The 18,465-nt window shown below is 53.0% G+C and overlaps 6 protein-coding genes across 6 annotated transcripts; 2 read left to right on the top strand and 4 right to left on the bottom strand.

Moving 5' to 3' along the window:
* Positions 1-1,593: 1,593 nt before the first annotated feature.
* Positions 1,594-3,785, bottom strand: BO83DRAFT_32810 (tannase). The gene has a single exon (XM_025528147.1). It carries the CDS (start codon positions 3,412-3,414, stop codon positions 1,666-1,668), a length of 1,749 nt encoding a protein of 582 aa, XP_025388183.1. The 5' UTR covers positions 3,415-3,785; the 3' UTR covers positions 1,594-1,665.
* Positions 3,786-4,339: 554 nt separating this feature from the next.
* BO83DRAFT_337914 (putative GTP binding protein (Gtp1)) lies at positions 4,340-6,192 on the bottom strand. Its single transcript, XM_025528489.1, has 10 exons — positions 6,005-6,192; positions 5,898-5,926; positions 5,824-5,838; positions 5,737-5,761; positions 5,347-5,665; positions 5,180-5,289; positions 4,985-5,130; positions 4,874-4,931; positions 4,659-4,823; positions 4,340-4,596 (listed from the first exon to the last, which is right to left on the bottom strand). The coding sequence occupies exons 1-10, from the start codon at positions 6,031-6,033 to the stop codon at positions 4,389-4,391; spliced, it is 1,104 nt and encodes a 367-aa protein (XP_025388182.1). The 5' UTR covers positions 6,034-6,192; the 3' UTR covers positions 4,340-4,388.
* A 137-nt stretch (positions 6,193-6,329) lies between these two features.
* Positions 6,330-7,717, top strand: cwc2 (active spliceosome conformation promoter CWC2). The gene has a single exon (XM_025531254.1). The coding sequence runs from the start codon at positions 6,378-6,380 to the stop codon at positions 7,614-7,616; it is 1,239 nt and encodes a 412-aa protein (XP_025388181.1). The 5' UTR covers positions 6,330-6,377; the 3' UTR covers positions 7,617-7,717.
* An 8-nt stretch (positions 7,718-7,725) lies between these two features.
* Positions 7,726-13,144, bottom strand: cpcC (putative protein kinase (Gcn2)). The gene is made up of 6 exons (XM_025528117.1): positions 12,662-13,144; positions 10,559-12,604; positions 10,175-10,504; positions 8,691-10,124; positions 8,194-8,638; positions 7,726-8,143 (listed from the first exon to the last, which is right to left on the bottom strand). The coding sequence occupies exons 1-6, from the start codon at positions 12,896-12,898 to the stop codon at positions 7,836-7,838; spliced, it is 4,800 nt and encodes a 1,599-aa protein (XP_025388180.1). The 5' UTR covers positions 12,899-13,144; the 3' UTR covers positions 7,726-7,835.
* Positions 13,145-13,341: 197 nt separating this feature from the next.
* On the top strand, positions 13,342-16,359 carry BO83DRAFT_360859 (uncharacterized protein). Its single transcript, XM_025529429.1, has 2 exons — positions 13,342-13,467; positions 13,676-16,359. The coding sequence occupies exons 1-2, from the start codon at positions 13,428-13,430 to the stop codon at positions 15,907-15,909; spliced, it is 2,274 nt and encodes a 757-aa protein (XP_025388179.1). The 5' UTR covers positions 13,342-13,427; the 3' UTR covers positions 15,910-16,359.
* A 66-nt stretch (positions 16,360-16,425) lies between these two features.
* On the bottom strand, positions 16,426-18,402 carry BO83DRAFT_360854 (damage-control phosphatase ARMT1 family protein). Its single transcript, XM_025529428.1, has 6 exons — positions 18,303-18,402; positions 18,169-18,239; positions 17,976-18,106; positions 17,806-17,918; positions 16,898-17,751; positions 16,426-16,822 (listed from the first exon to the last, which is right to left on the bottom strand). Exons 1-6 carry the CDS (start codon positions 18,322-18,324, stop codon positions 16,592-16,594), a joined length of 1,422 nt encoding a protein of 473 aa, XP_025388178.1. The 5' UTR covers positions 18,325-18,402; the 3' UTR covers positions 16,426-16,591.
* Positions 18,403-18,465: the final 63 nt, after the last annotated feature.

Here is an 18,465-nt window from a genome sequence, read left to right as displayed (position 1 = left end):
CACGGGACCTCTCGGTTGGATTTCTAGCCCTTGCCTTCTTTCTCGCCAGGTAAACACAGACACCGAGATTCGATTTTACTTTGCCGCAAGCCCCTCTACCCCTAGGTGTGACCCAAATGACCTGTGGTTCCTGTAGCGCGGGCAGTTATTCGCCATCATGAGTGCCTGAAAGGCTGCTAGTTGCCATCGAGGCGATGATGTCCGTTTCATTTGACGCAGCGATATTCACAGCAACCTAGTGTGGGAGCGAGCTAGGAGTTCGCATTGGGGATGAAGGAGCAACGTATGCAATGAGCTAAGTGTCCGTGGATATATAAATGCCTAGCAAGTCGTCATTCAGAATGTCAGTTCCCAAGCCATACAATACTCTCTGTCGTTTCTTTCAAGGTCTTTTACACCACTAGAATCTGAGATCCACCTCTTCCTGTCTTCACCATATCCACTGTCAATATGGTCAAGTATTACCTCTACAGAGGCAAGATGCCAACCGACGCGAAAGAGCTCCCGGGATATGGTGGCTCTGGCATATCAAACTGCCAGGGATATGAAACTCTATCCGCGGGCAATATTGATCCGGTCAGACTGACTCGAGACGTTTTCTTACCATCTCTGGTATGAGGTTGCTAATGACATCTGATATACAGGTCCAAACACCACAAGACGACAACGATAAATGGCCAGACTGGAGAGGATCCGAAAGGCTGAGGCATTTGACCTTCTGTTACAAGGATGATAAGCAACTTTGCGAACAATACCCACACTGCCTGCCATGGGTACACGAAAGGATAATTCTTCCTGGGAACTTCTCGAATCGACACACGCCAAGGACAAACCAGACTCGGTGAAGCGCAGGTACTCGAAGAATGCCAGTGTGTGGCCAAGTCCTGAAGGACTGGATGAAGCCCCGGAGATCGGTTATGGCCCACTTTCTGTGAGGGCCGAGCTTGACTCGCGGAGTCCGTATTCCAAAGCAGCGCTTTCCTTGGAACCGAGCTCGACAAGCAAACAATGTGTCATGCGGTGAACCTGTCTCGAGGCAATACAAGCTCTACTACGAGCCAAACGTTACCCTCGTCCGGGTGTTTAGACTATGTATGCAGTGTATCGCACGCCAATAAACAATGCCATGTAACAACCAAGGTCAAATAAACTGAGTCCTGTAAATCATGCTACTCAATATCAAGACCAGCATTTTGGAAGTGACGTTTGTTCCGATGTTCCGTTGTCTCCACCTTCTAAACTTACATATTAGTACACCTTCTCCTAGCGCGGTTTCCCCACTCACTTTTTGCGCACTGCATTCAAGCGGTTCTTCCCGCGAGGTCCGACAATGCGATTTTGGAAACGGGCTTGGGCGACTTGGGAGAAAAGGTCGTCAAATATGGATATCGGCTCGAGTACATACAGTACTTAGTACATAGCAGACGCCCCTTGGGCGCCCTCCTATGTATAGCTGCGGTGTCCCGGGGAGGAACAAGTCTACGGTCGTCGTCGTCGTCGTCGTCGAAATCCAAGTACTAATAATTTAATAAGTGCATACATATTACAACTGGGATATATACATTATACTACAAAGGCAGAGATCTCACTCAGACATACATAGTACACAATATACATTCATCACTAAACCCACCCCCTTCATCCAACTAATTGCTTTCCAGACACCTAGTACAGCGGCAACTCATAAGCATCGAAGTCATACACCCAAGTCTGGTACGACTCCTCATCAAAGACACAAGTCAACTCCGTCCCGTTGTTCACAAAGTAAGGTCTCAATGGCCAAGCACACAATTGCTGAACCTGACCATAGTTCTCACCCTCCTGGACCGTAGCATTCAAGCGATCCGGCTTCTGGCCGTTCTCCACCCAATCAAACAACGTAGGCAGAGTACTCTGCGGCCAGCCGCCATTGGGCTGGTCCGTGCTGTACGTGCAGTGTGCAGCACCAGGAACAAGGTACAGACGGTTCCAGTCGTTCAGGGCGTCAGAGGACTCGTTGAAGGAGAGGGAGGAGTACATCGTTTTGCGGACGGCTTCGTGGTAGTGGACCGAGGAGCCGGTGGGGATACTGGGGTCGGATTCACCGTGGACGTGGATGATCTTGCCGCCGTTAGAGTGGAACGGGGTCAGGTCGGGCCAGGTGGTTTGCAGGACGTCTTCGTAGCGTTGCCAGCCCAGAGTCATCCATTTCGTCATGACGTCGTAGGTGACGTTGTCTAAGGTGGAGAGGTTGTCGACGTCGTGGAGTTCGAGGAACTTGGCGACCCATTCGCCGCCCAGGGAGGTGATGTCGAGTTCCCAGGAGTCAGTGTCGGAGTTGTATTGCGTTTCGGCGTCGTCGAAGGTCGCGCTGGGCTGGTACCAGATGTAGGCACGCTTGCCGTCAAGGGTCTTCAGGCCATCGAGGATCTTGGCGGCGACGGCGGCGCCTTCTTTGGTGACGGTGCCGTTTTGGGCTGGGGTGGTGTTGCTGGTGGAGAGACGTTTCTTGAGCACAGTGGTGGTGGTTTCGGCGGGGCAGTAGTAGGGGGCGCCGATGGTGGAGTTAACATTGAAATGCAGCTTGCAGAGGTCGGTGCGGGCGACGACCCCATCCTTCTTGCCGTCGAGGGCGTCGCAGGCGGCAATGGTCATGTTGTTGATCTTCTCAAGTTCGCAGGGCGGGGGGTAGTAGCCCATGGTGTATTCGACGAGACCCGGGTAGAGGTGGTTCGGCTGCTGCTGACCGTAGCGGATGGCAGGGGCGCCGATGACAGCACCATCCCACTCCTCGCCGAAGCGCTGGACTTGGGACCAGCCCTCGCGGCCACCTTCAGAGCAGCCCTGGTAGTAGGCGTAGAGCTTGGAGGAACCGAGGTTGAAGAAGTTCTTAGTGAAGGCCTTGCCGACGGCGCTGAGTTCGTAGTGGGCTTGGTAGCCGAACATGTACAGGGCCTGGCGGTCAATGGTACCGTTGGCCTTCAGGAAGACGGCGTCGAATTCGGTGGAGAAGCTACCGAAACCACCGTCCGTCTGGCCGGAGGCAGCGCCATACATGACACCGCCGGGCAGGTCATCGCCGTCGCCGTTAATGGCATAGCCGAAACCACCGGTGGAAAGCCAGCGGTTCTTGAAGTCGGCTGGGGCAGGGAGCCAGAACTGCAGCAGGACTTGGTCGTCGAGCCCATCGTGGGTGTAGGCCAGGGTGACGTTACAGAAGTCGAAGGTGGAGGCAGGCCAGAAGGCCGTGGAGGCGGAGCTGTAGTTGTAGACCGGATTGGCGGTGATGGAGGTGGTGTCCACGGTGATGCCCATGAGGGGGCTGCTGGGGGCCACGGAGCGAGCGTAGGAGGATGTGCAGACATCCGCCAGGCTGGTGGCCTGGGCAAGGGAGAGTGTGGCCGTGCCGGCCAGAAGGCTCATCTTGGAGCGCATTGCGAGAGAGTGACTGAAAAGAGGGACTTTCAATGCGTGGAAAGAATGTGCTTGCCGGTGTGAACTACTGGGCAGATACCAGCTGGCGGTAGAGTGGGTTTTATATCATCCATGAATTCGACAATGGCCGTTGCCTGCTTTATAGTACTATTATTATCGTCATGGCATCCCGCCAAAGCCATGCAATCGATGTATCTAGATTAAGGAGGACAAGCATCATTGACCCACTACGGACATCCGTAAACAAGGTAAAAACACGACGAGCCCTTGGTCAAGGGAGAAGATGTACGCGTCCTCTGGGTTCGAAAGCGAAATGCTTAGTGACTGTCCCGCGGCATGGATCGTCAGGCACCGTTCGTGTCATCTGTGGACCGGTTAACTCGGGATTAACGGGATGAAGAGGACGTCGATCGGCAGAGTATTTGCTTACCGTGAAGATCCTTGATGAAGTTGACGGTGGGGGGGTGACATGCCGATTCTCTTTATGAAGGCAAACTAGAGCAGCAAAAACAGACTGGCATGGTGAAGAATGATAGCAAAAGATAGCAACAGACAGAGAAATAGAGAGCGCTGGAGATGGAGTAGACAGATGAGGGAAGTTGCTTTATCCGATGGGGATGCGATAAGCCCGAGAAAAGCGGGTAATTCCTATAGTGCGCAGGCTAAGCTTTGGCAAGGCCGGTAGTCAATACCCTGACGCGTGTACCCTTTTTCTATCTTCCTTGTATTCCCTGCCAGGTGGATCCTGAACACTGAAGAATGATGCAGAGCGTGACGTAACTTGCACCAACCCATATTGTCCCATTATCCCTCACCACACCAAATTCTTCTCCGCGGGATTTCCGGTGGGTTCATACGATTCAATTCGAGATCTGCAGAGAATACACCAAGTCTAGTATCTACTCCGTCCGGGCATATTAAAACAGTCACCGTTGCTTCAACTAAAGTGTAGAATGCAGGAACTATTTTCCGCTTTATTTAGCAACAATCGACACCACATCCTCATCCGACACCACATGTCCCAAGCCCACCCGCTGTGGGATATGGCGTGCACTCGCTCCCCATACCATCGCATACTTGAACGTTTCCTTCAACGTGCGGTGAATGTTGTCGCACACATCCTCGATAGTTGAGTTGCTGCGGCAGATCAATGCCTCGGAGAAGTCGGGCACCTCACCTTTCCTGTAGCATCGTTAGCAATGCCCCATTCATAGCAATAGGTGCTTCATCGTGGCTGGACGAACCTTTTCGTGTAGATCCGGATAAGACGGAGTTCCTTCCAGATGCGATCCACGACATCTTCCACACCCAAGTCCAGTTCACAACTCATGACGGCTGTGTGTGGTTCGCGGGCTAGTTGGTCAAGGAAGTCGAGACTGACTCCGTCAATCTTATTGTAAACGTAGAGGCTGTACCCAGATTAGAATAGTGAAATGCTGATAGACGGACAAAGGTTTACCATCTGATGTATTTACGGTGATCCTTCATGATCACGTCAATGAAGTCGTCAATCGTGGCTAGATTGATGTCAGCAACGAGACTCATTCGGACATTGAAGCACGATACACACCATATTCATCACGAACCAACACTTCGCAGTTGAGCATCTTGTAATCGCGGAGAACATTGTAGATCATCTTCTCATCAAGGTACTTGGGCGGCGTCTGGAAGGTGATCTTCATGCCACCAGCCTTCTTCTGCTTAAGGTAGATGTTCCTACGCCGATTAGCCCAGGATCTATTTGAACAAGACCTGAAATACTCACGGAGGCTCCTTGTTCAACCTGATGCCTACAGCATCCAATTCCGCCTCCAGCAGTGCTCGTTGCTCTGCACGTTTCGTAGCATCCAAAACCATCAGAACGAGATCACTCGTCTAACCTAGATCAGCCCCGAACGAAATACAGCCTCCAGAAAGAGTGGTAAAACAAACCTTAGCAGCCGAAATAACCTGTCTTCCACGTCCCTTACCCTCAGACGCACCCTCAATGATACCTGGCAGATCAAGAATCTGAATCTCCGCACCTCCATACTCAAGCACACCAGGGATAGCAGTGAGCGTGGTGAACGCATACGCGGCCGTCTCACTCTTCGTCTTGGTGATCTTGCTCAGGAAGGTAGATTTACCGACGGAGGGGAAACCGACGAGAGCTACACGCGCATCACCACTCTTGCTCACATCGAAACCGACACCACCACCACCGGAGCCACCTGTGGGCTCCAGGAGCTGGGCTCGTAGACGGGCAAGTTTTCTGAGTAACAGTTAGTGCTGGCTCCGCATGGCGGGGTAGACTTGAAAATGAGTTGCATGAGTTCTGCTTACCCCTTCAATAGACCAAGATGGTACTCTATAGTCAAAAGTACATTAGTTCACACAAAATCTGATATCAACTGAGACATCGAATCGCACCTGTGGCCTTGTTCTCTGCACGTAAGTTAGCATGGCGGGGCTATCAAGAGCTTATATGCGACCGGAACACTTACTCTGCGTCCTGCGCATCTCATCTTCGATCCTATAAAGCGAGAACAAAGCGTAAGCAATCATTAACCACTAAACAGCACCAACAAGACATGCAAGATGGGCGACATACTCCTTGATCTTTTCCGTAATGTTCACCATCTTGCCGGTTTAAGAGCCCCGCGGACTCGATTTTCCAGATACAACAAACGACACAACCAGACAACCGAAGCTAGATTTCGCTTGCTGCAAAATCCCTCAAGTATCTATCAAACGAGCGAGATATCTCCCCGAAAATCGACGTGATCGCAGCGCAAGAACACGAGCAGCTCTGGTCTGGGGAAATCGTCCTCAAAATCGTCCGCCGCGCCAAGCACCCACCCCGCTTACGTAATTGCCACCTCCGGCGGAATCTTCGAACTTGCCGACTTCAAACATCAACATCCCATCTCTTCCATCAATTTCACCTCACATCATCTCCAATCCCTCCACAAATCACAGCAGCCATGGCTGAAGCTACACCCCCAACTGAAACAGTAACTCCTCCTACGGAGGAGGTCATCGAAGACCAACAACAACCCCAGCAACAACAACAAGAAACCGAAACGACAGAAGAAAGCACCGCCCTAACAACCACCGCCGACGGCACCGTCGAACCTACAAAGAAGACCAAAAAGATAATCCGACGTAAGCGCCGCCCAGCACGCCCTCAAGTCGACCCAGCGACAATCAAATCGGAGCCCCCACCGCAAGTCGGCACGATCTTCAACATCTGGTACAACAAATGGAGCGGCGGCGACCGCGAGAACTCCTACCTAAGCAAGACAGCCGCACCATCACGATGCAACATCGCGCGCGACAGCGGCTACACACGGGCTGACAAAGTTCCGGGGTCATATTTCTGCCTATTCTTCGCGCGGGGGATATGTCCGCGCGGCGCAGAGTGCGAGTACCTGCACCGTTTACCAACACTGCACGATATATTCAACCCGAACGTGGATTGCTTTGGACGGGACAAGTTCAGTGATTACCGGGATGATATGGGCGGTGTAGGGTCATTTATGAGACAGAACCGCACGTTGTATGTGGGACGGATCCATGTGACGGATTCGATTGAGGAGGTGGTGGCGAGGAATTTCCAGGAATGGGGACAGATTGATCGAATTCGCGTGCTTACGTCTCGGGGTGTTGCATTCGTGACGTATACGAATGAGGCGAATGCGCAGTTTGCGAAGGAGGCTATGGCGCATCAGAGTTTGGATCATAATGAGATTTTGAATGTGAGGTGGGCTACGGTCGATCCGAATCCGTTGGCGCAGAAGAGGGAGGCAAGACGGTTGGAGGAGCAGGCTGCAGAGGCGGTTAGGAGGGCCTTGCCGGCGGAGTTTGTGGCTGAGTTGGAGGGTAGGGATCCGGAGGCCAAGAAGAGGAAGAAGATTGAGGGGAGTTATGGATTGCAGGGGTATGAGCCGCCGGATGAGGTGTGGTTCTCCCGCGCGAAGGAGTTGGAGGATGCAAATGCGATTGCCCAGCTGGAGGCCCCTGAGCAGCCGCTGATGATTGAGGGTGCGTCGGAGACTGCTGCTGGTGGTGCTGCTCCGCAGGAGGAACAGGCCGGAGGGATTTTCTCCAGCTCTGCTGTTGCGGCATTGAAAGGCCTGGCTGGGGGCAGTGTTACAACCCAGCAGGCGCCTAAAGCTGCTGGACCTCTGGTGGCGTACGGGAGTGATGATGATAGCGAGTAATTTGGTTGATATTAATTGCATGCATTCTTACGTGTACTATAGCAGAGATACCTGAAAATGTGCTTGACATGACTGGACTTCATTTCATCGTTTGGATTCTATGGAATGGCTAATTTCAACGCTTGTTTGCATGGCATAATTGTGGGTATATTCGAAGAGGAGATTCAATCAACAGCAGATACAAAAAGAGACACATAACACGTAACATCACACATCATTTCATCTGTCGGCTGCGCTTCCAAGGTCGTAGTAGATGCATGACCCTGTGCGGTAGTTGTATATGAAAGCATTGCTGAAACTCTCCATCCCATCTACACGACTTTCGGTTGCAAGGTCTAGTAGTAGTTCATGGACCTGCGTGAGGTACTTTCGTTCTGTCAAGGGCGCGTTCTGGATGACTGTGCGCCAGCTTTCGGGATCTGAGAGGCGGGTGTTCCTGATGGCTTCTAGCAGCTCATCGCGAGTATCTATGGCGGCAACTGGCCCGTTCAGGGCATCCTCGACCACCTCGCGAGATCGGAATAATGCTGAACGGAGTTAGCAGGTTTGTAGTAATATCGAGATAGATCGATCATACCTGTCTCAACAATATTCCTGCGGTTGGACTTCTTGCTTCGATGCTGGGGTACAAGAATGCGGACATCGCTGAATCGCTCATTGAAGGAAGGTCCTGGGTCTGCTTGGCTAGGCAGACGAGACTGCCGTAAGGGGTCCGCTGCGCCCTCTCGCTGGTAGCGCGCACGTATCTCGTTCCGCAGCCAAGGAACAAGTTCAGACCCTCGGATGTCGAACTCTTCTCTCGGGGAGAGACTCTTGACCTTGAACCCCCTCTCCTGACTGTCTTGCTTGGCAATCACAATCCAGCCGTGGCTGTCTTCCCTGTACTTGTTCAGGAGTTCTTCCAGCGAGGAAGCATCCACAGCCAGCTCTGCACTGACGTCATTGAGCCATAGGTCCTGGACGATTTTAATGCCCATGGTACGCAACACTGTGGGATCGAAACTTGCAACAAGCACATCGCACTGCTAGCGGTTAGTATCTCTCCGTAACTAGATTAGTGGATATCCGACTTACTCTACGTGTCTTCCAGAACGCCCCAGTCTCCAAATCAAAGCTCTTCGCTGGGGTCTTAGTAGGAGTTCCAAGGTACTCCAACATAGCCGAGCTGAGGCGATCCCAGCTCAAGTTGAATCCCACAGCATGTGTTTGAGAACGACTGGCTAAGACCTTGGGCCGGAACTCTTGAACCAGCGAATCATACCGCCCGCCAGCCGCGAATACATCACGCCGCTTACTGTCAAAGACACACTGGAAAAGAATGCTGCCTCGGAAGAACTTGTCGTTGAGACTCCCGAGAGGGTTCATGTAAACCTTCCGCTTGACATCAAAGTTCTGCAGATAAGCCACGAGCAGATTGATGCGAGCAAAAATCGGTGCCAATCGCTCAGCAAATATCGTACCCTGCATAATAGCCCGCAGTCGTTTCTGAACCTGCTTTGGAGAGTCTCTGAAGTCGAACCGTGCCAGGTCATCCAGCGAGGTCGAGGCAACACCGATAGCTGGGGAGCGAAGCTCACTTCGAATCTTCTGCATCGTCCATTTCCCTACGTTCAGCTTGCTGACGACCTCCTTGACACGAGGGATCTGAGATGGCGTGATTCGGCAGAACTCCATGATGATCTGAAGCAGGTCCGAATGATTGATAACAAAACACATAGGGGAAGATCTCAGAGGAGGAAATTCTTCGATGATCTCATCCAGTACTTTGATTACCTCGGCTTCTTTCAAAGCCAGATCCAAAGTGTTGTGTGACACGATATCGAAGTCTACCTCCTTATGAGTCCTGGGCTCGCCTCCATGAGGCAATTCTCTGTAGACGGTACCAAAAGCGAATGTTTTCTCCAGCGAAGAGTCTTGTCGTGGAATAGCACGCGCATTGGGAAGGGTAAGATCAAAGGGCAGTTGAAGTAAGTTGCCAGAGGAGTCAAGCAATCTCACAGCGCCGTTATTGTAATGTTGAGATCTGGGGAACAGCATCTGTCTCTGGGTTTCAACAGCCCCATGGCGGCGGAAGATCGACGTCAGCTTCTCCTTGACGAGACCCTGAATCAGCAACTCGGTGGCGCCTGGTGTACCGCGAGAGTCCATATCCCAGGCGATGTCTTCAAACTTCTTTGGTGATTGAGAGAAGATGCCGGATAAGATCTTCTTGTAGTCGGGAGAGTTTGGATCAGAGAGTAGGTGCATGATGGCGCGCCTGAAGGTTTCTTCTTCGACCTGCAGAGGAATCATTCCGCTATGGAGAAGATCCGAGGCTGTAGGCCTCTCGCTCGGGTTATGGCTCAACAATGAATTAATGATCCTGCCCTGGACTACCTTATCCGTATACTGAAATGTAGACGGCAGGGTATGGTTCGGTTCGCGTATAGCCCGCAGTGTTTGATCGCGCTCCATGCCTGTGGATAAGGCATGACACATCTCAAAGAAGATCACACCGAGAGAATACATCTGTGCCCACGTTAAACCCTCTCTCGCTTGTTTGGTTTGGTTGCACTTACATCAACTTTTTCATTGTAGTTGCCGGTGATGCCCGACTTCATCTCGGGGGCAACATAGTAGGTCGTACCCAGACTGCGAGTAAAGTTGCCTTCAAAATCGGCAGTGGTGGAAGAGCGCACGGCTGTCGTGAACTGGCCACTAGTAGCGAGACCAAAATCTCCAATACGGGGATTATTCGCCACGTCGATGAAGATATTGTCTGGCTTGAGATCCCGATGAATAATTCCATGGCCGTGGATATGGCTCAGTCCGTCCAGGATCTGCCGGAACAAGCGCCAGGACCGGTCAACATCATCGTAGAGACCATTTCTTATCAGATCGCGAAGGGTCTATGTATGTCAGCATCAACTGCATATTGTTAGGCACAACAACCCAATACTCACATGTTTTTCACAATACTCCATCTGGATGAAGAGCGTGGTAAGTACGGGCCTGCCCTGGGAGCCTGACCGCACCCGACTAAGCTCCTTGCCTGTGGCACTCTCCGTCTCAAACGTTGAGGGCGTGTCGCCCTTATCTCCGTTGGACAAAGTTCCATCGTTATCTTCGTCACTGTCGGAGCCAAACTCAATCTTAGGATAGCCGCTCGAGCTGATAAAGTCAAGCCCGCCGGTACTATAATCATAGGCATGCGTGTCCCGACTAGCAAAGACGTCACTCTCCGTGGAAGAGATGGCTTCCTCGTCTACGTAATCATAATCCTCCTCGATCCACGCAGTATAATAACGTACTACGTAAGGATGATTAAGCCGGGACAGGAGCATAATCTCCGACAGTGTGTCTTTCAGGGCCGCGGTAGACTTCTGAGTAATCTTCTTGACCGCGTAAAAGCGGCCATCAAGCTTATTCCTTGCCTTCACCACCTGCCCAAAACCTCCTTTTCCTAACCGCCCAGCTTCATCAAAATCCTGGTTGTACCGCGAGAAGGCAGGCAAGCCATTCAGGGAATCAAGACGTGGACGCCTCGGTAGAGAGATTGAGTTCGAGGCACTGGTGCGAGCAATCAGGGGAGTGTCGACACGGAAGAATTCTGAAGGCTGCAGTTGGAAAGCGGTCGGCCGCTTTTTCGGATCGGGCCTGAAGAATTCATGCAGGAGGTCCTGCAAAGCAGTCGATAGCCCGAGCGTGCCCATCAGCGCATTCGCTGAAGTATAACGCTGCAGCACATCCGTTCCGAATCCCATCTGAAGGAAGACGATACCCAGGTCCCAGACGTCCGTCTTCATGGTCAACGGTGCGGTCCCGTGTGTTAATTCAGGGGGCATCCAAAATGGCGATTTTGACGTTGTGAGTAACCGCTTGCTGGCAGGAGAATCAGGAAGAGCTTCTTCAATGCCAGCTCGCAGTTTCACAATGGTCCCCCCAGTACGAGTTCTGAACAACAGGATACGACCACAATGAATATTGCCATGAACAAAACCACTGCGGTGGTAAAACTCCAAAGCTTCCAGCAGCTGGATCGTCCAGCTGCGGAGTACTTCCACAGGAACGGTTCCGACAATATCCAAGAACTCCGCCAATGTTCCCTTGTTTGAATACTCTTGGAGGGCATAGACAGTCCAGATGCTGTCCTGAGTATCCTGCATGCTCAAGGGTCGGGTTATCTTGAACCCAACAAAATCCACCAGGTTGGGATGCCGTAACTTCTTCAGGCCTTCCAGCCTGTCCTCACTCGAGCGCATTTTCTCTCGGAACAGAAGGGGCTCGACTCCCTTCTCATCCAGGGAGATTTCTCTCAGAACCAGCAGAGGCGCATGGGACCGGTTGTCGGAGACGACCGGTCTCACGGTATATGTCTCCTTGCCTGGTCCGATCTGGAGAAGCGATTTGCCGTACACCGCGCGGAAGACCAGGGTGGCCTGGTCCGTATCCGTCATAGCTAACGGAGGGTCGAAGGTGATCGCCCCCGGGATGTTCTCCACAGCATCAGTGTCCCCGTTCGCATCCAGTCCAGGGGTGCGACTTTTACGTCGGGACAATCGTGCCTTGGCCCGCTCTCGGACCTTGTCCTCCAAGAGTTGTTGGAGGGCACGCTCTTCTTCTGCTGTGGCTGCCTCCTGTTTCCGGATCTCCTCTTGTCGCTCTAGCTCGGCTCGCTGGTTTGCGGCGGCTTCCTGTTCCATTCGCTCCTCCTCTAAGCTCGGAAGATCCTTGTCTTGAGCTTGAGCCTCGGCCACATCTTCCAAGACGTCTTGAATGGACACCGCCAGTTCGTATATCATTTCAGAGCCGAGAAGGGTCTTCGGCTTATTCTGTACAATGTCTTGAATTCTCGATCGAGCGCCTTTTCGGAGATCGTCTAAGTTTTCCAGGGATAGGTTGGGGTAGGTCTTGGGATAGGTGGTGGGCAGCTCGACGAGCAATACCAGGTGGACGTCAGGGTTCGACGAGGCTCGCAAATGAAGCTTGAAGGCGACCTCGGACGATTGCTATAGAGCTTCTTGGTCAGCTATGCATCGAGCGATATCAATGCGACAATCACATACCTGCCAGGCAGAGCGCCTGTGCTGGACCTCTTCAAAGTCATCACCGTAGATGGAGCGCAATGCTTCGACTTCATTCTGGTGGATCTCCTGATAATTGGTGGGGGCAACTACCGGCGGCGAGAAAGACGGCGAGTCTGGACGGAGTAGCTGCGGCTGCGGCTGCTGCTGCTTTTTCTCCGCTCGGGGAGAGCCGTGCTTGGGGGCATTGCTGAAATTCTTCTTCTGTTTGTGAGGCATAGCGGGGCGCTGGTCGGGCGGTGAAGATAGTGGATGCACCGTGATCGAGATTGGCCTTTGCCACGGAAATTAGTGACAAAGATGCAGCCGAAGCTGCAGCCCTCTATAGCTCAGTAGAGAACATATCTGAGAATTGGGAGAATAAGAAGAGAAGAAAGGGTGTAGAAGTATAGGTGTGGAGAGAGAGAAAGGTAATTAGACGAGAGAGGGAGAGAGGAGGGGGAGGGAGGAAATGGCGAGAGGAATACTACTAGTGTAGCAGTTCAAAAGACGGGAAGAGAGGAAAAGAGCGGTAACCCGACAGCGAGTATATGAACGCCCAATGGAAGCGCCGCCCCGTCGTTTTTCCGCCCACCGCCTTTGGGGCGGGCAGCTCGTGACTTGGCGCATCAACGCCGTAAACAAAGCACAGCGCTCCACGTCAATCCTCTGGCCCCCCAATGGTCTTGTTGGTGCCATGCGTGTCTCGTTCAGTCCCATAATTTGATTGCTGGTGAATCGCCGGCTTCTCTTGTCCCCTGCAGACGCGATGCTGGGGTGGATCACTGGGCAGGAAGACCAGGTCGCAGGTGCGTGTGTTTCCCTCTGTACTTTCTGCTGGTCGCTACGAGTAGTATGGCTTGCTGCCCGCCCTGCTGCTGCTGCTGCGTGCGCGCGCCCTTCCCTCCACCTCCCTCCATATACGGCCCAATAATGGCCTTCCAATTCATCTGACCTTGTTTCCCACCCGCGCTCATCGCGCGCTGGCCTATTTTTCTAACTTGTTTATCCCCATAGACAACTCAAGGGCCGGAGAGCCACCCGAGACGCCCGCTCCCGTGTTTGCGATCCGCGCTTTCAAGAGCGCCTTGTTTGGTACCCCAGGTGCCGATGACGACGAATCCACCCACCGTACTACTACTGCTGCTGCTACCACTTCTGCTGCTGTGAAGAAGAAGAATCCATCGACCAATCAGCTGCTGAATGATCACATCACGTTGAAACCATCCAGTGGAAACACAGGGGATGCTTTCAAGGCTTCCAAAGCCGACTTGGATCTGGCAGTGAACGCGATGGCATCGCCTACAAAAAGTATCCTCGTAACACCCGGAACCGCATCCAACCGTCGCAAAACCGTGTCGTTCGGCGACGGGGTCGTCGATAACGAGCGCAAGCGGGAAGACCCGTTCACGAAACCTAACAAAACCCCCACCTCCTCATCCAACAACTTCTCCAGCCAGTGGTCGGCCAACTCTTCGGACGGAAAGTTCAAACCTCGCAGTAAACTGACGCAAGCCTTGATGGATTCGCGAGAAAAGTCCAAGGGCACGGGGCTCTTTTCGTCACAGGACCTCGAGCCCAACCCCTCATCCGAGGGGTCCAGACCATCGCCAGCGGAAGATGACAACGACGATACCATCAACCTGAACGAGCCACGGTCGCAGTCGGGGAAATACTGGAAAGCCGAATTCGATAGTTACCGAACGAAAACGACATGGGAAATCAAAAAGCTTATCCAGTACCGCTCCGCCGCCAAAACATATGCCAAGAAGAAGGATGAAGAAGCGTCGCGACTCGCCGATAAGTTGAGGGAGGAGGAGATCAAGGTCTCTGAGATGGAGCGCCATGTTACCCATCTAGCCTCGACCATGGTTGGAGAGAGCGCCAATGCCGATAAGGAGAAGCTGGTGCAGGACCTCACCAAGCAGACCGCGTTGGCTTTGCAATACAAGCACCGCGTCAACTCACTACGCAAACTGCTGGAACGGCACGGCGTTGTAGGGAACGAAGTCGATGATATCGCTGAGCAATCTGAATCCGAAAGTTCTTCAGAGAAGGCTACGGAAGAGCTCCGCAAGACCCAGCAGGCTCTGGACGAAGCGAAGACCAAGATCGACGATATGAAGCTTCAGCAGTCCGACTTCACCAAACTGCAAGACCTCGCGCGCAGCTCTGAACAGAAAGCCTGTGAGCTACAGAAGGAGAACGCGTCTCTCAAGCAGACCCTAGCCCGGGTGAAGCAGGAGATGAGCAAATACGAAGGACGCCGGAAGGAGAAGGAAGCTAAGCTGAAGCAACGCGAGGCCAAACTGGAAACGCGCATCCAGGAGTACCGCGAACGGTTGAAGACCGCATCTCAACAACATCGCGATCACGAGGAGGACCTGAAAGAGTCCTTCAACGAGGAACGCCGTCGCATGCAGGAGCAGATCGACCAGCTCAAGATCAAACTCACCGCGATCGAGAGCCTCCCACACACCCAGGTTCGAGCGCGCCACACCGAGAGCCCTCGCAAGAACTACACCGGTGTGCATGTCTTCGATTTCGGGCAGAACAGTCCCCAAAAAGACGCCGAAGACGACAACACCGCGGACATCGACGAGCCACCCAGTCCCAGCCCGCGTGCCAAAGAACGCCGCTCCTACCCATCCCGATACACCACCACCGCCGGCGACCTGGACCTCAAACGAGCCATGAAAGCCATGGGCATCACCGACGAAGACCAACTCGCCTACCTCGGCGAATCCCTCAAACCTCCCAAAGCCCGCTACCAAAACGAGCATCACGATGATGAAGAACCAGCCACCATCCCGCCCTCCTCTCCACCCGACTATCCCCATCACCACCACCATCACCCTCCACCCTCCACCCGCCCGCGTCCCAAACAGAAATCCACCAACACCAACACCTACCGCAGTCTCTACGCCCCAACCAACACAACCATGACCTCCCTCGCCCACCATCTCGCCAACAACCTCGACGACAGCCACCACGGCCGTCCCCGCGCGCGCCGCTCCCCCTCCAAATATAGCCTCGACGCAGTCACAGCTCTCCCGGACTCACACGTTCTCGACCGCGCCAAGCGCCGTCAAAGCCTCGCGGCCGTCGTACCCCGAGACTCTATCCCGATGGACCGCAAACTGCAGGCCCAAGCACGTCTCAAGCAACGAAAAGAGGAAACCCGAAAGGGAAAAGAGAATATGCGCGCTTATACGAACCAAGCCTTATCGGTTCTTGAACCTATTTCTTAATGTTTTTTTTTCTCTTCCTTTATCTTCTATCTCCTATATGTCATATTGGAACAACGGCACGGAGTGATATGGAACGGATGGTGGTTGGTTGGTTGGATGGATGGATATATGAAAGAATCAATCTCTTGAGCTTTGATACTTGAACTGAACCGCTCTTTTCCCTTTGTGTTGTGATGGAAGTGAATACCTCCCCTTATTGTCTGGTCTCGTCTGATCTGATCTGATCTGATCTGGTCTGTGTTTTGTTTGTTCGGTGGGTGGGTGGGTGGTCTGGTGATATGGTCTGCTCTGTTCTGGTCTGATACCTGTTCTCTTTTTCTTTTCCTCTGTTTATGTGAATGTCACTGTCAAAACACTTACTCACTCACTCACTCACTCACTACTTAGCTCTAGTTCTAGCTCTAGTCCGTTGATCATTGATCGTACACGTAATCTTAGTTTTTATTTCCCTCCACACCTCTACCTACATCTTCTATATACATATATTCAACTACTCAATCTAGTCTAATCTCTCGTAATTACTATCAACGAGATTAAAATAAACCACAACCACATAACACCTCACCTTTCAACAAGGTGTATAGTACATATCATATCCAACTGAGCCCCATCTATGAATCCATCCATCCATTCAAATCTATCAAATCGGTCATTTATCATCTAAATATATCATCTACATAATCTAAGCCTTCCCATCACAAAATGACACAACAGCCCACTTCCCACTCCACGCCCACTTTCTCGCCTCGTCGCCCCCACCATTGGGCAGCTGGCGGAGCTCTTCATCCACACCCTCGGGCAGACCAACCACCACGTCGGCCTTGCAGGTGCGGAAGGCCATTACGCGGACGCCGGATTGCGGGCCCAATGGGCCGATGGCTTCTGTGAAGGGGGTTGTGGGGGCCCATGCGGCCTATAGAAATTTCAATCGGATTAGACTTTGAAGAGGAGATGATGGGTGAGGGGGGGAAAAGGGAGAGGAACGTACATCGTTGGTCAACTTGCGGTAGTTCAAGTCACCTTTGAACAAGACCAATTCGCTCTCTTTCAGGTCGTGGAAGAGGTCCGGGGCTACATATGGCATGCGCCAGTAACTTCCGGGGGTAGTCCAGAAGGAGTGTGGGCGGATGATTAGTTTTCCTTCGGCGTGGAGGTGGCTCCAGTGGTCGAAGAGGAATTTGACTTCGGAGACTTCCTTCTCTGAGAGGGGGTCGAAGGTCTTGCCGGACTCGTCGGGGGCTGTGTAGAAGGCTTGCGGGTCGGAGAGGGCGGCGATGAGGGCGGCAAAGTCCGGGGGTGTGACGTCGGAGACGAACCAGGGGATATTCTTGGGGTGGAGGACGACGGTGGTTGCGAGGCCGGCGGAGAGGAGGTAGCCGGCGAGGATGAGGTCGACGAAGAGCTCAAAGCCGGAGTTGTCGAGGACGATGTCGACGCGGCGGTCCTGGTTCTTGCGGTCGCGACGGGCCTGGTGCAGGACGTCGAAGGAGGCGTTGAGGTCATTGACGAGGATGTTCTTCTCCGAGGCCTTGCGGGCTTCGGAGCCCTGGAGCTTCTGGATGTCTTCGTAGGTGAGGGAGGTGAGGAGGGAGAGGTCGGTGGCGTTGCCCCAGAGGCAGATCTCGCACATCTCGGAGAAGAGGATACGGTCGGATTGCTCGATCTGCTCTGGGGTCTTGCCGTCTGTGCCCTTGCTGGCCTCCTCGGCCAGTTCCTTGTATCGTGCGGCGAGTTCGAGGACGGCGGGCCGCGAGGACTTGAAGGTGGACATCTTCTGGCGGGCGAACACGTCATAGCCCTTCCAGTGCTTGGAGAGGGAGAAGAAGGTGCTCAGACGTCTGTCTGGTGGATGTTAGCTGGGGTGGTAGGGTATGGAGGTATGCCAATTGCACGCACAGAGGTAGCATTCTGAGTAGAGCCATGCGACGTTGTGCCATGAAGGGTTTCCCCGCTGCTCCAGCTCCTGGTTGTACGCCGCAATGTCGGGCTGACCATCGTCGGGGAGGGGGCTGTAGATGGTCAATGACTGTTTGGTTGTCGAGTATAGGAGCGGAGCATGATCTCACGTCAACTGCCTGTTGTGCTGCAGCTCATATTTGAATGCTGCGAGGTTTCCGATGATCGCTTTTCCTTCCTGACGCTTCTCCTCGTCGGTTACATCAGCGACGCTGCGGTGCAGATCATCAATCGCACCAGTCTATGCGAGAGGAGTATTAGTCAAGGATTATACTGCGATAATTGGGATCGCATGATGCATACGAGAATGACGGGCCAGCGTTCATGGGCCGAGACGGAGGCGAAGCTGGACTTGTCGGAGGTGAGATACTGCGCTGCGGAGGGGAAGGCGGGGTTAGTGTGGGCTGCAGAGAGTTGGGACAGTCAGTGTCACTCACGAGTCTGGGGTTCGTATTCCATGATGAAGGAAATAATTATGTGATTAGATAGATAGGAATAAGTCAAGGAGAGAAGAAAACACAGAAGAGGGAGAGGGAGAGAAAAGAGCGCGAGCCAAGATGGGAGAAGAGCGAGAAACAAACACGACGTCGGTTGAGAATC

Source organism: Aspergillus eucalypticola, assembly GCF_003184535.1.
Source record: "Aspergillus eucalypticola CBS 122712 chromosome Unknown BO83scaffold_12, whole genome shotgun sequence".
In the NCBI taxonomy this organism is placed as follows: domain Eukaryota; kingdom Fungi; phylum Ascomycota; class Eurotiomycetes; order Eurotiales; family Aspergillaceae; genus Aspergillus; species Aspergillus eucalypticola.
This window is presented reverse-complemented; position numbering and strand designations above follow the sequence as displayed.

Coding starts and splice junctions, on each gene's coding strand:
- BO83DRAFT_32810 (XM_025528147.1), bottom strand. CDS start 3,414: ATGCGCTCCAAGATGAGCCTTCTGGCCGGCACGGCCACACTCTCCCTT.
- BO83DRAFT_337914 (XM_025528489.1), bottom strand. CDS start 6,033: ATGGTGAACATTACGGAAAAGATCAAGGA. Junction 5,927..6,004: donor ATTACGGAAAAGATCAAGGA/GTATGTCGCCCA, acceptor CTCGCTTTATAG/GATCGAAGATGAGATGCGCA. Junction 4,932..4,984: donor GTTGGTTCGTGATGAATATG/GTGTGTATCGTG, acceptor ACATCAATCTAG/CCACGATTGACGACTTCATT.
- cwc2 (XM_025531254.1), top strand. CDS start 6,378: ATGGCTGAAGCTACACCCCCAACTGAAACAGTAACTCCTCCTACGGAG.
- cpcC (XM_025528117.1), bottom strand. CDS start 12,898: ATGCCTCACAAACAGAAGAAGAATTTCAGCAATGCCCCCAAGCACGGC. Junction 12,605..12,661: donor ACAGGCGCTCTGCCTGGCAG/GTATGTGATTGT, acceptor GAAGCTCTATAG/CAATCGTCCGAGGTCGCCTT. Junction 8,144..8,193: donor CAGGAATATTGTTGAGACAG/GTATGATCGATC, acceptor AACTCCGTTCAG/CATTATTCCGATCTCGCGAG.
- BO83DRAFT_360859 (XM_025529429.1), top strand. CDS start 13,428: ATGCTGGGGTGGATCACTGGGCAGGAAGACCAGGTCGCAG. Junction 13,468..13,675: donor GCAGGAAGACCAGGTCGCAG/GTGCGTGTGTTT, acceptor TTATCCCCATAG/ACAACTCAAGGGCCGGAGAG.
- BO83DRAFT_360854 (XM_025529428.1), bottom strand. CDS start 18,324: ATGGAATACGAACCCCAGACTC. Junction 18,240..18,302: donor GGAATACGAACCCCAGACTC/GTGAGTGACACT, acceptor TCCCCTCCGCAG/CGCAGTATCTCACCTCCGAC. Junction 16,823..16,897: donor ACCGCAAGTTGACCAACGAT/GTACGTTCCTCT, acceptor AAATTTCTATAG/GCCGCATGGGCCCCCACAAC.